The 16,002-nt window shown below is 49.1% G+C and overlaps 1 protein-coding gene across 3 annotated transcripts in view; it reads left to right on the top strand.

Annotated features, from left to right (window-relative positions):
* The first annotated feature begins 7,588 nt into the window (after positions 1–7,588).
* ZCCHC7 (zinc finger CCHC-type containing 7) overlaps positions 7,589–16,002 on the top strand; it is an 87,257-nt gene continuing 78,843 nt past the window's right edge. Inside the window, exons 1-4 of one of the 3 annotated variants that reach the window (XM_032676398.1) lie at positions 7,589–7,693; positions 8,326–8,462; positions 9,825–9,946; positions 11,703–12,406. In XM_032676398.1, the coding sequence (XP_032532289.1) occupies positions 11,704–12,406 (703 nt within the window). In that variant the 5' untranslated portion in view covers positions 7,589–7,693; positions 8,326–8,462; positions 9,825–9,946; position 11,703. Of the gene's footprint in view, positions 7,694–8,325; positions 8,463–9,824; positions 9,947–11,680; positions 12,407–16,002 lie in introns of all 3 variants that reach the window. The other 2 variants (XM_032676399.1, XM_032676400.1) reach the window with 2 other exon arrangements.

Genomic DNA, 16,002 nt, shown 5'->3' with positions numbered 1-16,002 from the left:
ACAGACACTTCCTGACCCCATTTTGGAGCCCTGTGACCAGTGAGGACACGAGCCTGCCTCTCTCTTCTCTGCATAGATGTTGTTTTTCATAAAAAGCTTGTGAACAAAATTCCTCTCAAGTTCCTCACTTCTCTGGTGCATTTGACTGGAGCTGGTGATCTATACAGCACACGCTTCTAGCAGGGTGAAGAGCAGGACAAGGAAGAGGAGCAGGCAAGCACTGATGACGCAGTTCCATAACTCATTCTTTAGGGAAATCCAGCTAAAAAGAGTTCGTGGGTTGTTTTCAGGTTTATGTGGAGAGAAGTCAGACCTTTGGCTCTTCTCCTAATTTGACTGCAAACTGGAATACTGGGTGAGCAGGTGGGATGCTCCTATTACCCTGCTAAAGCTCATGGGCTCTTGACACACTCCCAGGCACAGTGAGCAGAGATCCAGGATATAGTTCTGCACAGCCTTAAAGGCTGTTTAGACAACCTCTTGGAACTCCAGCAGGAAAGTTTATTGTGCAGATGCTGAACATCCTCCTGCTCCAACCTTCTTTCTATCAGAGATTGGGGTCACAGGACAATTCAGGCTGGAAGGGACCTCAGGAACTCTCCAGACAACCTTCTGCTCACAGTGGAGCCAGCTATGAGACCAGACCAGGACACTGGGCTTTACCCAGCCTGGGCTTGGGAGCTCCCAGTGACAGAGACTGCACCATACAGGTCTCATTTTGCACCAATATTGACTGTTGATGCAGTGCAAGTCCTTGAGACATGGACATGGTCTAAGAGCAGAGGGTGGAACAGCTGATTTGCTTCCAAGCAGGTGACTTTCCTACTCTTCCTTATGTATTTGTGATCAAGCCAACCAAATCAAGCAATCTGGAATCCTGGGTGGATCCTCTGTCGTGCCCTTCCTCTTCTCTCTCCATGTACATTATGTTTAGGCACAGTCATCCTCCCAGAAGGCTCTGCCATACTTACATCACAATTAACGCAGAATAACAAACTTGTAAACTCTGAGCAAATTTGATTTGGAACATGTTGATGTATTTGGCACCAGAAACTGGGTCACTGATTATATTCCCTCTATGCATCTGGTACTTGTTGTTCACTTTCTGCTGCCATGCCAGGAACACAGGTGCTAAAGATTGAACACTATCGCTCTGGATTTAGGAGTCTATACTGCATTTGGTGCACAATGTCTTAAACTTATCTTTCACCTTCTGATAATGCTATTAGGCAGAATTATTACTTTTTAAGGTTGTGCCTTTTCCCAATAACCTCTCAAAAGGAATGAAATCTTCCAAACAGATCCATGAATAGGCTAGAGGATGAAACAGGGAATTTAATCATAATGCTTGTGCATGGCTTTCAGACTGACATCTGTACATTAAGAATATGTAAAAATACCAATTTCATGCTCTGACAGCTTATTCCGCATTGATGGGGGATAATGGGGATAATGCCATGGGAATGCCAAATGTCAAAGCATTACATAATGCAAAGCATTCACACACTGTCTCCTGGGCCATCACTGGTGGCTCCTTAAGGGAAATTTTCCAGCAAAAGGAGTTAAATAGAGACTGGAAGCTGCCAAAAGAAAATGGAAATCATGAAGTCAGAGCTAAGAACTACTGGTAATGCAGCATCAAGTCTTCGAGTATGCAGTCTTTGCTAGCTTTGAACTATCCTTTTGCTTCTGTCAAAGAGGAAATTCCCATTTCAGAAGCTGCAGAGAGGCCCAAAATGGTTTCCAATGGAGAACCTGAACATTCTTCCCACCACTATTCTCTTTTAAATAACTCTTTTCTGGAAATTGTGGATGGCCAGAAGGGCAGATTGTCCCCTTAATCACAGAACCCTCAGCCCAGGGGACAGCAGCAGAAGTGGTGTTCTCTAGCAGTGGCTGTCTCAGGGGCAAGGGGAGTAAATGGGTAGCTATCTCCTCCCTTCAGTGGAGAAGGGATGTTGCAGGTTTTGCCCTTAAAATGCTGAGGGTTCTCAGCTGATGGAATTTGGAGAGAGGCAAAACACTGTTGCAATTATTTTGCTTATTTAGTGAGAAAATTAGGGTGATCAAGGAAAGGAAATATGGACTATATGGAAAAAAGGAAATAGGGTCAATATGTTGTAAAATCCATTCTGTCCTTCAGCAACCATGCCCTACCAAACAGCACCAGCAGCACTTGGATCTAGAGCCTGGGCAGTTACCTGTTCTGCCAGAGAAGGCAGGTGAGCACAAAGGACACACTTCAGTGTCATCACTGCACAGCATCCCTCAGTGCCTAACCTACATCTCCATCGCCCTGCACAGACACTCCATGCTGCTCCCTTATGCAGCTCTGTCTTTCCTCTCCTTTCACCATCTCCCTCTGCTTCCCAGCTGCTTCTCACTCCCTGTGGCTTTTTCCCAGGTTTCTATCTGTCAGTGCCTTTGGGCCTCTGCCCTGTCTCACCCTGGTTCTTCCCATTGTCAGCCTTTGTGTCTTCAACTTCATGGCATCCTTCCCTTCCCTCAACCCGTGCTCCCCACTCCCCACATGCTCTTCTGGTCCTCCACAGACTTGAGCGGCTGAAACTGTAATTAACAAGCTTTGAAGCACTGTAAAGCTGGCTCCAAGGAGCTAAATAATTACACTCCCTTCCCTCTCCCGCTGCTCGGTTTGAAGCAGCAAAGTGGAGCACTGGGAAGAGGAGAAGTGGATCAGGTGGGGGGTGAGAATTTAATTAGCTTCTGAAGTGCTCCTGTCCCTGCCACGGACAGCTGAGGATGATGATGGGCTGGGGCTCAGGAGGTTGCATAGGTCCAAACACAGTGTGATGACCAACGTCCCCAAGGTCTGTGCCCAGACCCGATGGCTCTGGGTTCAGCACTGGCAATTATTTTTAAGCCATTTCAGTGGAAGTCTGTTGAAAGTGCCATTCCTGTGATCTGAGCAATTCAGTTTGCTGATGCTGAAATGGGAGTAAAGGTGGGAAAATGGCAACTGCAGTGGCAAATGTCAGCAAATGTTCTTCTGTCCTGGTTCAGCTGTTCCTCGTCTCATCACCCACCTCTGTGCAGCCTCTTGCTGCCTCCTTGCCCAGCATTTCCTGAACCGTTTCAGGCCTTCTGCAGCTGCCACCCCTTCAGTTCCATGTGAGGCCAGTGCAGAGGATGCTGCCTGGCACAGTGGGGCAGGTCCACTTTCGAGCTTCAAGGAGAAGGAGTGGTTCCTCATATCAAAGTTTACTTATTTTACTGTATCAGGACAGACAAGAATGGCGTTCACATGCCCAGACACACAACACAAAAAACCACCATCAGTTACAGTTTCTAGATGAAAACAGCGTGATTGTCAGGAAACAACCTGTGAAGGTCAGAGGCAGCTTCCCTGGGCACAGGTAACCAGAAGCAGTTACAATCCACCTCATTCCACAAGTGCAGAGAAAAACACAGTTTGACAAGATTGCTAAGTTAGGCTCTTAAAAAGAAAGAGATCATTGCCTGCACACATTTAGTTGACCTACTTGCATGCCTACATCCTTCAGTCACATCCTCATGTTGTTCCACAGTAGACGAATCATCACACAATGTTTCCACCATGGCTGGGACCCCTCTGACTTTTCTTAGTGACACTCTTGGACAGTGTGGATCCTTCCAGCTGTGAATTCTCCAAGGAAAGCCAGATGAAGCTGCAGGAAAGCTCTTGAAGGCCATTTCACCTCACAGGTTTGGCATCTTGCAAAGTTAGGGGCAACAGGAGCCAGCACTCTGACACAGACATTTTATTAATGTGTAATGCTACTGAGGCTTATTCTAGATTCTTTCATGCTGTTTCCTTCAGCACTCAGAAACACACTTTAGAAAGGAGCAAAGGGAAATCATCATTTCAGAGTCCTTTCTGATGGCTACCCATCCCAGCGACAGAGCCCCTGAGGCCCCCTCGGTGCTGGGAGAACTGAGGAGGCTGAAGACCTCTTTGGTGAGCAGCACCAGGCTCACCATTCTGCTGTGCATTCTGGGGTGCCACCTGCCGGCACCGGGACCCCAAACTCACAGGTTACATCTCGGGGAAATTTCCCTCTTCCTTCCTTTTTTTTTTTTTATTAACCACGGACAGGTTGCGGTGGAAAAACGACGATCTTCACCGGGCTCCTGCAGGGCTGCAGGAGACCCAGACTGTCCCCAAGCAGTTGAAGCTGCTGCAAAGCCCCCTGTGCCTGCAACCCACACAGGGCTCCCCGCGGGCCCGTTCGTTCTTGCTGGATTTGTTCAGCCATTTGACCTCCCTGCACAGGGAAGGCAGGCAGGGTGGGGAAGGGCACCGTGGGGCTGCCAGGCAGCTTCGACGGGCGTGGAGAATGGATGCTCCTTCCCTTGCACTGGCACTGGCACTTTTGGTGGGTCTGGGCAAACGGCAGCGGGAAGATGGTACCGTGGCGGTCAGAACACCTCCGACTCCTCCCGCGCCCTTCCGCAGGGCAGCCCGCTGCCTGGAGCCGAGTGCGGAGGGTGCCGATGCCGCAGGCACAGCTTCGGCAGCCTGGGCTGCGCCGCGTTGTCCTCGCAAAAGGCACTTGGAGCGCACGGTGTCAGGTCGGCAGGAGAGAGGATTGTTCTCAACCCCACTGCTCCCCGCAGCCATGGGGCCCGGTTCTGGGATGCAGGAAGGTGCTTTCTGCCACCCCGAACAGCTCAGAAAGCTGTGGGCTGTGGAGGAAGAGGTGGCGTTCTCCGGGGACGGAGTGCAGCCCCCCCAGCTGAGCTGAGCACAGCCACGGCTGTGGCTCAGTACCCGCAGGAGGATGCCACCGCTTCGCCTTTCTCGTGTGAGCATCAGAACCTCAGGCTCTGTGCCGAGCTCCTCTCTCACGAGTGAGTCACCAGAGCACCAAAGATGGGATAGTCAGGGGAGGAGGGGAGCAGTTTGGGCTGGACTCAGGTGCGTGGCAGGTAGAGCTTATCACTCCTCCCGAGAAACAGCTCTCAGAAGCAAAGGCAGCAGCAGGACTCAACTGGCTTGAGGAAGAGAGGACTGCAAGGGCGAAAACGCCGGTAGCTGAGGATCACACCTGAGCCACACTGCATGGAACGCAGGCACCTCCGCCTGCTCCTGTGCAACAGCAAAGCGCCCTGCGGCGCGGCCGGGCTGCAGCGCTGCCGCTCCCTCCTCGGGCAGATCAGCTGGTGTCCCTGGAGCTGCAGTGGCTCCGGGCAGTGTGGGAGAGCAGGAGTCCCTGGGACAGGTGACCCGCGCAGGACGCCTCAGGGGAGACGCTGACTTTCCACCATGACGCCACCAAAAGAAACACTTCCTTTCAAGGGCAAATCTGGCAAGAATGAATTCTTGCAAGTGTAAAATACCACTGTAGTCAGTGTTAAATCCAAACACTCTAATCCTTCTTCTGTTGTTTTTACACACAAAAATTTTGTTTCTGGGAAATGCTCTGAGGAAAGGTACCTGACCTTCCCCAGACGTGTTTTACACCATTTCAGTAGCTCCCTGGCAGGGGCTGATGGGGCAGGGCCTACTGGCTACTGCTCACCTCACCACTCCAGCAAGGAGCAGGGCAGCCCCAACCGTGGGCCTCGGGCACCTGCTTGGGGACAGGGACAGGCAAAGGCCATGGCAGCATCGCAGACTGAAGAGAGGTGTCAGGGTCAGGAATTTGGGGAACTAGGGTCAGACACAGCCCCGGGTCCAGGCAGTCCATGAGTATCCTCAGGGTTCTGAGAGTTGCATAACATTCTGCAGTTCCCGCCCATCCTTTAATCATCCTAACAACATATGTTTTACCACAATTATTTGTATGATATATTTGATAAGGTTTTGTAACATCCAGAGGCATTGTTTTGAAAGGTGTCATAAGATCAGAGCAAAGTACCTGTGGCCAGTACCAGGCATCACAGCTATGCCAGGTTCTACTTGCTCTCTGCTAGAAGATAAAACCTTTCTTCTTGTTGGTCAGTTTTGCTCACTTCCTTCTGGACCCAGAGCCTAGAGGATCAAAGAAACACATCGTTTCACCCTTCAAGAGGCACTTTTTCAGCCCACACATACATGCCTGCTAGTGTTCCCAGAGGCAAATCACAGGCTGTAATTACATGCCAGTAATGTTGAAAATAGAGTACTAGCACTGCATTAAGGAAACCCCCGAAGTCTGAAATACCTACAAAAAATGAGATGGAAAATGAAAGCTCTGGGCTCAGCAGACACGGCAGCACACACGTGTTTGTCTGCACAGGCAGCCCCACCAGCCTCAGGGGAGCACGGCAGAACAGAGGGGGAGCTCCGCAGCTGCAGGGAGACCAGGCACTGCTATCCCAGGTGCAGCCTCCCCCAGCTCCCTGCATCCTCTCACTCGTCCCTGCTCACCTCTCCTGCTCCTTGGAGGCTCTGACTGACTCTGCTGCTACCTGCTGCAACTCATTCCACCTGTTAAGATCACAAAGGCAGAAGCGCACCAGGCACACCCCGATACGACACCATTTGGCAATATTAAATAAGATGTCTGTTTACCTGCATGACGGGCCCTTTCTGATGAATGTACATATTTACATGGAGGTCCCAGAGCTGGCTAGAGGAGCTGTGTGTGGAAGGACAGCACCTGGAGGGAGGCAGTGCATCCCTGCTGCGCGGGCACATGTCAACAAGGGCAGTCATCACTGATGATAAAGGTGGTTCCCAGCATCAGAGTGGTGTACTGGAGAGACTAGGACCTCTGGGAGCTCACTGGTAAGAGACAGTGAATGCAGACATGTCTGTGCAGGGCCACTGGGGACGGTGGGGCAGCCATGGCTGTTGGGCACACAGGTCCAGCCAGGACTTCCATAGTGTGTGTACACCTGTATGTACCTGCATGTGCATGCACGTGTCCATATGATGCTCCCAGAGCTGGAGCACCTCTGCTATGAAGACAGGCTGAGATAGTTGGGGGTGTTCAGCCTAAAAAAGAGAAGGCTCTGGGGGATCTTAAGGGTCCCTTCCAGTGCCTAAGGGGCCTCTAAAAATGCTGGAGAGGGACTTTGGACAAGGGCCTGGAGTGACAGGACAAAGGGGAATGGCTTCCCACTGCCAGAGGGCAGGATTAGATGGGATATTGGGAAGAAATCCTTCCCTGGGAGGCCCTGACACAGGTTGCCCAGAGAAGCTGTGGCTGCCCCATCCCTGGAAGTGTCCAAGGTCAGGTTGGATAGGGCTTGGAGCAATCTGGGATAGTGGAAGGTGCCCCTGCCCACGGCAGGGGGGTGGCACTGGAAGGGTTGTAAGGTCCCTTCCAACGCCGTCTCCTCCCGGATCGCGCTGCCTGCGGTGCACGGCACGGCGCGGACTCAGTCCCGCCGCACATGGAGCCGCGGTCCTGGCACAGGACCCGGGCAGCGGCTGGACTGTGCTGTCGGGCGAGGCGCAGACCAAACTTCGAGGCTTGCAGCACCCCTGGGAACAGCCGTCCCCGCGCACTCAATCCTCGGCAAACTGTCCCCAAAGTCGCGCCCCCCAAACCACTCCCCGAGCGGGGCCGGAGCGCGGAATGCAGGGGCGGGGCCGGAATGCAGGGGCGGGGGCGGAATGCGGGGGCGGGGCCGGACGCACGTGGACGGGGGCGGGGCCAGTGCGGGGCCACTTCCTGCTCGGCGGGTCCCGGCGCGGTCGGAACTGAGGGAATGCGTCCCGGGTGAGTCCCGGCATCGACACCGAGCGAGGGAGTCCCGGGACAGGGTGAGTCCCAGTACGGACTATCGGCACTGACACTGAGTGAGTCTCGGCAGTCAGTGAGTCCCGGTACCCGGCAGTGAGCACCGTCACGCTGGCCCCGCCACCGCCCGGCCCCCCGTCCGGCCCGGTGGACCCTGCTCCCCGAGGTCCCGGCCCCGGGGCCCCCCACGCCTCAGCGGCCTCGGCTCAGGCCCTCCCTGCCGGTCTGGGCCGGCCAGGCGGCCTCTGCCCGGGCATGGTGTCTGTGTATCTCTGGCGGCGGCGTGTCCCGGTGACTCCGGCGTGTCGCGGTTCCTCCGTCAGTCCCGGAAACGAGCCCCGGTTCCGAGCAGCCCCGGAGCTCCGCAGGAGGGGGTCGATACCCGCATGGCACGGCATGTGCCCGGATCAGCGCCCCGCATCCTCCCTCGGCCGCTCCCGGTGCTCGGGAGCACATCCCCTCTCCCCGGAATCTCCATGCCTTTCCCTCGGGATCTCCATTCCTGATTTGTCCCGCCCACCAGACCAAATCCAGCCTTAGGACCCAAGGACAAGCAAGTCTCTGTTACTCTTAAACACAGTTTGGAAAATGGCTGAAGGGAGAAAAATCTTCTTAAAGGATCGAAATAAACTTGGAATGTTTTGTTATTTTCCAGCGTTCGAGTGTGGAAGAGATATTCCTGTGGTCTCTTGAAGGCATAGCTATCACCTGACCTCTTCTCCAAAGCTTTTCCTCTCTATTAGCACTACATTTAAAGAAAGTCCAGAACAGTCATGTCTCCTCAAACACGCGGTAAATCGGCACAAGGATGGCGTTTGTTTCTCATGGTTTAGCCAAAAATCACCATTAGATCATGAAAAATGAGGGCAGGGGCCCCAACCTGCCTCCCGACACTTTTCGATGTTCCACTGTGAGGGCTTTTCTACTCCCCAGAGGCAGACACAGGTGACTGGTGGCCTCACATCTCACCTGCAGCAGTGGAGGAGGGTTGTGCACAGGAAATGAGGGGTTGGCAGGGAGAGTTGAGATATGTGTACAGGAATGACATGAGAAGGACTGCCCTGGGCATCTTACTGCAAAGCCTTTCTGCAGGTATAGGACACCTCAGTGTCCAAACCGTCTTTGGGATTTTGACTGAGGGAGTCACTGCCTGCACGCAGCTGGAAAACTGCTGTGGATGTTCTGATTAACTTGTTTGTGCTGTTCCTCCCTTCCCGCTGCCTGGTGCTGCTGCCAGCTCGGGCTGCTGCATCAAGTGCGGGACGTCAGGGTTTTAATGGGCCAGACAAAAAGTGCTGGCAAGCAGGGTTTGAAAAAGATTCCTGCCATTGCCAACTGCAGCCCCTGGCAGTTTTGTTTGGAAATGGTTAAAAGGAGTTCAGATGTCTTTGAGTTTTTAATTTTAACATCATTAGGCCTTTACCTGAGCTGTCCTTACTTAGGGGCTACCAGAGAGGCAGTCAGGTGCTTTTGAGAAAGATTGTGCTCTGGGTTCACGTAGCAGTGGGATTCCTCTTGAAGGCATGGGGTTCTCCTGTGGCCAGAGGTTTGAAGTTTGGGGTTTTTTTTAAAAGTTAGTTAAGTTCCGAAGTAGGATGTGTCAGTGTGTTGTTGCTCTCCCTGCAGCCTGTCTTACCTATCAAATCAGGTAAGACCAATATTTTTTATGTGATTTTCACACTCAGACATGAGGGGTGTCTTTGTGATATTCCATTTGGTAGTGAGATAGATGTGGCACCTAAGGACATGGTTCGGTGGCGATCGTGGCTGGGGGAATGGTGGGACTCAGTGACCTTAGGGGTCTTTTCCAACCAAAACATTTTTGTGGAAAGAGATGATTGCCCATAGTCTTTGACTGGCAAAAGGGAATCTGAGTTCCAGTCAGGTCTTTCTCTGGATATCAGTATGAAGCCAGTGAGAGACTGCTTCACTGTGGCAATCTGAAAAACAGCACAACTTTGTCTGCTGAGCTCCTCTTCCCTCCTTAGAGTCTGTGTTTGTGTCTGCTTTGATGCCAGATCCCTGACATGGCTGTTTCTTGCTCCTAAAGAGGTGGCATGTGGCTGCAGCCTGAGTGTGAGGATGCTGACCAGTGGAACTGAGCTTCTTCATACTGTGTTGCAGTGCTTAAATTGGATGTTTCTTGTTTCCCAGAGGCCTGCTGTACGCGCTGAGCAAGAGGAAGAGCCCTTCATCATCCCAGTCACATGTGGACCTGAGAGGAGAAGGCGGAGGAGCCATTGTTTGACCTGAGCTTGTGGGGAGGATAGATCAAAGTGAGTGTAGTGCTTGCTGCCTGTCCATGCTGTTGGCTGTGCTCTGACGTGTCTGTGAGTCAGCTCCTCAGATGCTTGAGAGCCATCAGTCTTGTCCAGCTGCGTACTTTCAGCAATGGTCACTACTTACTCACTTTATCTACTGGGTAACGAGGGAAGGAAGGAGTGCTTATATTCAGTTGGCTTTTTGAGTATCACTAACAATGGTTAATTTCTTATATTACTGAAACTCTCTTTTCTCATGCCCCATAACTACAGGTTAATCTTATGAACATGCTTGATTAGAGCTTTATTCTCACCCCATGGATGATCTGTTTGAAAAGGTGACCTCATGTGAAGTTGAGAAAAATACTGAAGTTTAGGGGCTTCATTTAGTCTGTCAGATGCTTTTCTGTCTATTTTTCTTCTAACTACAACTGTTCAGGTGACCAGTGTTTAACTTTTTCTTCCTATCTACAGCTTCCAAAGCTAAGTAGTGCTGTATATTAGGTTTATTGCATCTATTATCACCTCATTCTTTGATATTTTATTTAGCCTATTAGATGTTGCATTTACCTAGGAACCTGGGTGAGAAAAGCAGAGCCTTCACAGAAAGAGCCTTTGGGTTCTTTAAATACCGTCATCACACAAATTGCTTCTATACAGAGCTGACAAATCTGAATTTTTGAACATGCTTATGAGTATGTGTATTCAAACATTGCCATGGAACTTTCTTCCATAACCAAAAAACTGAAATTGATCTAACAGTTTTCATGTCTAAAAAAAGCTTGTTGTCTTCCCTGGGAGTAACTGTAACACAGAAATACAGACAGACTTTTCAGAGGAAGCATTTCCTCTGCTTTGTGCATCATGTGGTCATGTACATGATGTAAGATATTCTCTGAATGAGGCAGAGTGACTTTAGGATGTCTCTGTATTGCCTGTCTTCCTTGACAGAAAGCAGGTAATGAACTTTGTACCCCCTCGCCCTCGGACAGGGACCACAGGATAGCTGAGGTAGGAAGGAGCCTCTGGCATTTTCAGCCCTCTTGCTCAAAGCAGGGTGACATGGAACAGTTTTCTCAGGGCCATGTCCTGCTGAAGTCTGAACATTCTTGAGGAGGGAGGCTCTGCAGCTTTTCTGGGCAACATAGTTAGGTTTAAGTGAAATTCCCTGTATTTTCTTATTTGTGTCCATTGCCTCTTATCTTGTTGTTGGATGCTACTTGGGAGAGCCTGGCCCTGTCATGTTTACTCGCCCCACCCCAGGTATTTATGGGCATGGATAGATCCCCCTGAGCCTCCTCTTCCTGAGAAGGAGCAGTCCCAGGTCTCTCAGCCTCACCTCCCATGACAGATGCTCCAATCCCTTAATTATTTTAGTGGCCCTCTGTCACACTTGCTCCAGTACATCTGTCTGTATTGGAGAGCCCAAGCTGTACACAGCACTGCAGGTGTGGCCCTGTGAGCAGGGGGATGACCTCCCTCACATGGGAGCACAGAGCACATTAAATGCCACATGCAGAAGCCAGAGTAGTTGAGCTGAAGTAGTAATTACAGTTAAGCAAATACACCCTGAAGTAGCTTTTGCTGTTATGGATTTGAGCACAGATTGCTGTTAAATCTTCTCTGCGTGATGTTTTGTCTACAGAGCTCTATGACTCACCTGAGCAATTCCAAGTAGACTAGAGGTATCATTTGAAGGACTGTTCTGGTCATATGACCATTCTGATAGAACCTTTTGGCTTTTTGTAGACACAGACTCTTTACTTTCCAGAATGTTCACTGGGTATGATGACGCTGGGGATTCTGAAGCATACGAAGATGAACTTTATCACGAGGAGTCATCCAGTGAGCAGAGTATTGATAGTGAGGTGGAGTTCCATCTCTATAGCCAGATCCACTATTCCCAGAATCTTGGAGAAATCAGCATGCTGGGAATTGACAAAGAAGCTGATGTTGCAGAAGTTATGGGTCATAGTTCAGCTCTAACTGAGAAACAGGATGAAGACAAGAAACCTGTTTCTTGTCAGGATGAAGAATTCACTGATGGTGGTGCTCACCTTTCAAATGACCCTGAGATCATTGTCCTATCTGATACACCAGATGAAGTCAGCATCTACAAAAGCAAAGCAAAGAGGTCAAGAAGCTTTTCAGCTCAAGATAAAACACACATCCACCCTGTATCTTCCACACCAAGTCATGCCAGAGCTGCTGGATATAATGCCCTGTGTCCCCCTGGATCAGGTGTGGGCATGCCAAGGCAGAGGAAAAATGCTGTTGGGAGGCCTGGCCCAATCCATTCTGCTGGAGCTGAGTCCACCCACGACATGTTGGTAATAGATGACAGCTCAGAGGAGGCGAGCTTGATCTCTGACAGTGATAATGTCGAGAGCTGGATGCTTTTGGGAGCTGGTGCAGATGACAGGGATGGAGACATCATTTTGAACCTTGAGGGCTGCGCCACTCCTGCCAGCGAAGGTTAGTGATTTTTTCTTGGCTTGTTTGTTCTTCTGTGTGAGGGACAATTTCTCTGCGATGATGCTGATGTCAGTGTTTGAAAAGAAAAATAAACAGAAAGCAAACTGGAGTGTGTGATGATGGATGCAATGCTGTGGTGAATGAAATGGCCATTATTTGTACCATTTCAATACCTTTATTTCAGCAGCATGACATATGAAAGGAAAGACAGCATTTTTACTGGTAGAAATTTAGAAGTAATAGCAGAGTGGCTTGTACTGTGAACTTTCCAACCTTCCTGTGTATTTTGTATTCTTAAGAGCATATAAAAAGTTCATATGTGCTAGACCAGAGACCTTGCAACTTGGGACAGGGATGAGTGGTAACAGAAGGGGGCAAGGGGCAGAGGGAGACCTGAGTGTTTCCCCTGCCTGAATTCAGCAGGTAACTGTCCCCTCAGGAGTCTGGTAGTTTGGGCTGTTGATCTGAAATTGAGTGTAATTTCTTATGTGGACTGTAAGCTAAATAATTCAGAGAGATCCCTCCCCAGTCACTGAGGCTAGCCTTTAACATTTTGGTGTTTTACAAAATACTCTTCCACATTACAGGGAAGAAAGTCAGTAAACGTGTCAGTGCGACAGAGTGTAGGTATTGTGTTTGTAATAACCGTGCAGTGTGATACACACCATGTCACTAGCAACTGAAAACTCTGTTAGATGATCAACCAGCATCTTTTCTTGCCTACTGGTTTCCTGGAGCACTAAGATCATTCCCAGGAACAGCGTCCCCTGCCAGGCTGAGGGAAACCACGACCCGATCAGGGGCTGGAGAAAGAAATGAAAGTTTATTCATAAAGTAAAGTAGACCATACTTTAAAAGAAGTTAAAAAAAAAAAAAAGTACGCCATAATTTTACTTAGTGCACATGTAAATGAGGCAGTTTGGAGTGAAATGGAATGTTCAGCGGTGCTGACACCAGTGGAGTTTTTTGTTGGGGTGTCTGTAAATAGTCCTGCTGTTCATGTACTGCTGCCGAGCTGTTTGAAAGGAGAGAGCTGAGGAATGGTCTTTGCCTTCTTTTCGGGTGAAACACATTTCAGGCCCGTAAATGTTTGATAACCTTCTGCTAGAGCTGTGTATGTTATTCCATAGCTAAGCACACTGTTGTGCATTTGGTCACCATGCCAGGACCCCTGGCAGCCACACTGTGCTTGAAATTTATGTAGTTTTAACTCTCTATAAATCTTTAAAATGCAGTTTCTAAGAATTTCCTTGTGGGTGTGCCAGTGCTCACTGAGGGGAGGCTGTTAAAAACAGCACAGGAGGTTGGTACCAAGGGGCAGTTTTGCTAACTTACAGCATGTTTTTGTGACAAACCTCGTACTGTTTCTGATTTGTAGATCTATTCATGGATGTTGGCAGTAAGCAAGCCACATCCAGAGCAGTCAACAGGAGCAGGATTTCCCCATGCTGTATGAACGGGTCACACTATCCAGAACCAAAATTGTTTCATTGAGGGTCGGCAATGTGAACAGTTTTTGAGATGTTTGAGTGGGAAGTCAAAGACAGCCACATGAGGCTCATAAATGCACCCGCTCTTTTCCTATTCTGGTTTTTATTTTCAACCCTTGGCCAGAAGCCTTTCCAAACCCCTCCAGATTCTGATGGATGGGATCCAGGTAGCTCCAGTGATGGGGGTGCAAAGACGTAGGCTTAGAATAAATTGTGTTGTAGATATATGTGTGTAATGAAAAGCCAAAAGAGCATCAAAATAGCTGTTAGGGAAGAAAAGCCATAAATCTTCCTAATGTACAGTAACCCTAATTTGTTTATTTAGCTTGTGCAGCACTGTATCTCCCATCGTATAGACTACAATATATAATATAGACTATATTATATAACTGGTCTTGTGGAAGATGCCCCTGCCAATAGCAAAGGCTTGGAACAAGATGATCTTTAGGGTCCCTTCCCATTCATGGATTATGTGATTCTATAACTGACTTCTTTGCTGAAACATGAACATAAAAATTTAGTGTTCAAAGGAATGCATTTTAAAAATATGTGTGTTGGCAAACTATCCTCTCAAAGATATTCTCTGCTAATTCATTTAAATTGTTTTGAGACATGCACAGTTCTGTTTTCAGAGTTTCTAAAGAATGAGATCAGGTGTTTTGGTGATGACATAGTATGTTAATTACGACTTTAGGGCCTGTGGTGTCAGTAGGGATGGTTGTAATGTATAGGGACTGGTGAGGCCTTGCCTTTCCCTTCTCCCCGAGAACTACCTGTGACTGTACATGGGACAGACCTCCCATAACAGTGTCATGGTGTGTCCAGTGTCCAGTTTGCTTCCTGTGAAAAAAGGAACTGAAACGTGGACAGTCCTCTGACTGTGAAAGCAGCCGGTTGTGTCAGTTGTTTGATGAGTCTGTTTTCATGTCTGAGTTCCTGAATAGAGATGCTGAGCTTCCACTGGAGTCCAAAACAACTCTTCAAGGAAAGGAATTCAGTATACCTCCTAATTCTGTTCACTCCTCTACTCCTTGTTTGCCTGACCTGCTCTTGTTTAACAGCCTTATTATTTTTAATATTCACTGTAAACAGATAATGCTGTCTCAATGCCTCCAGTACACAGAGAGTCTTTTCCTCATGCAACCTTCCAGCTCCAGTCACCACGGTCTGCTGTGATGGAAGGAGATGTCCCTTTGCCATGGGACATGAGCTCTGGGCCCTTCTGGCAGATCAGGGTTCACTCTTTGTTCCTCAGCTGCCATCCTGCGGGTTATGGCCAGTCCGTAAGCACCAGTGTTCTGTGCAGAGATGTGAGCCTTCCTTCACCTCTCTGACCTGCTTCCCTGTGGCTCTGGGTGCCTTCCACATTTTATTTTTGCTTGTCTAATACCACACTAAGCCACAGAGTATTTGTGCCTGTATTTCTGTGAAATGCATGGTTTCTCTGCCAAAAGGCAGGTACCAGTTTGTTTCCACCTGGCTCCCAGTGGGCTTCCTAGCATGGCTTTCAGAAAAGTGTGGGACGATGCTGCTGGTTGCTCTGCTTAAAGGGTCCTATCAGCTTCACGTGGTGTTTCAAAAATGGGTAATCCAGCAAATCTAGATCTTTGGTGTTATTTACCCCTCCTTTTTTTTTTAAGTCCAAAAGAAAGTGTGCAAAGAAAATCATGACAAACTGTGCTGTGCACTAAATGTAGATAATTAATTTTCAGTGTCAGAGAGTTTCCAGGTCTTTGGAGGAGGGCTCTTCCCCCCACCCCTTCCTTCCGCTTTGCAGTAAGAGTTTATAAGATAAGAACGTTAATCTCCTGTAGTTGGAAGTCTTTCATCCATTTCTTCATTAAAACCTTCCTTTTAACATACTTCTTCCCCCACAAATAGCTGCAATCCTAATCTCAACTTCTTTTTTTTTTTTTTTTTTTGGAAAGACAGTTTTCAGAGCTGCAACATTGATGTCCAGCCACTAAGGGGTACAAAAACCAATTTATCTTCTCCCTGTTTTATCCTTTGCCCACTTCGCCCCTTCCTCAGGGACCAGGGGTGAGTGCGATCCAATTCTGGGCTTGGCAGGTTTGTGGTGTGTGGCTGTTTTTAAATCCAAAGTAC

Source organism: Chiroxiphia lanceolata, chromosome Z (genome assembly GCF_009829145.1).
Source record: "Chiroxiphia lanceolata isolate bChiLan1 chromosome Z, bChiLan1.pri, whole genome shotgun sequence".
NCBI classification, from domain to species: Eukaryota; Metazoa; Chordata; class Aves; order Passeriformes; family Pipridae; genus Chiroxiphia; species Chiroxiphia lanceolata.
This window is presented reverse-complemented; position numbering and strand designations above follow the sequence as displayed.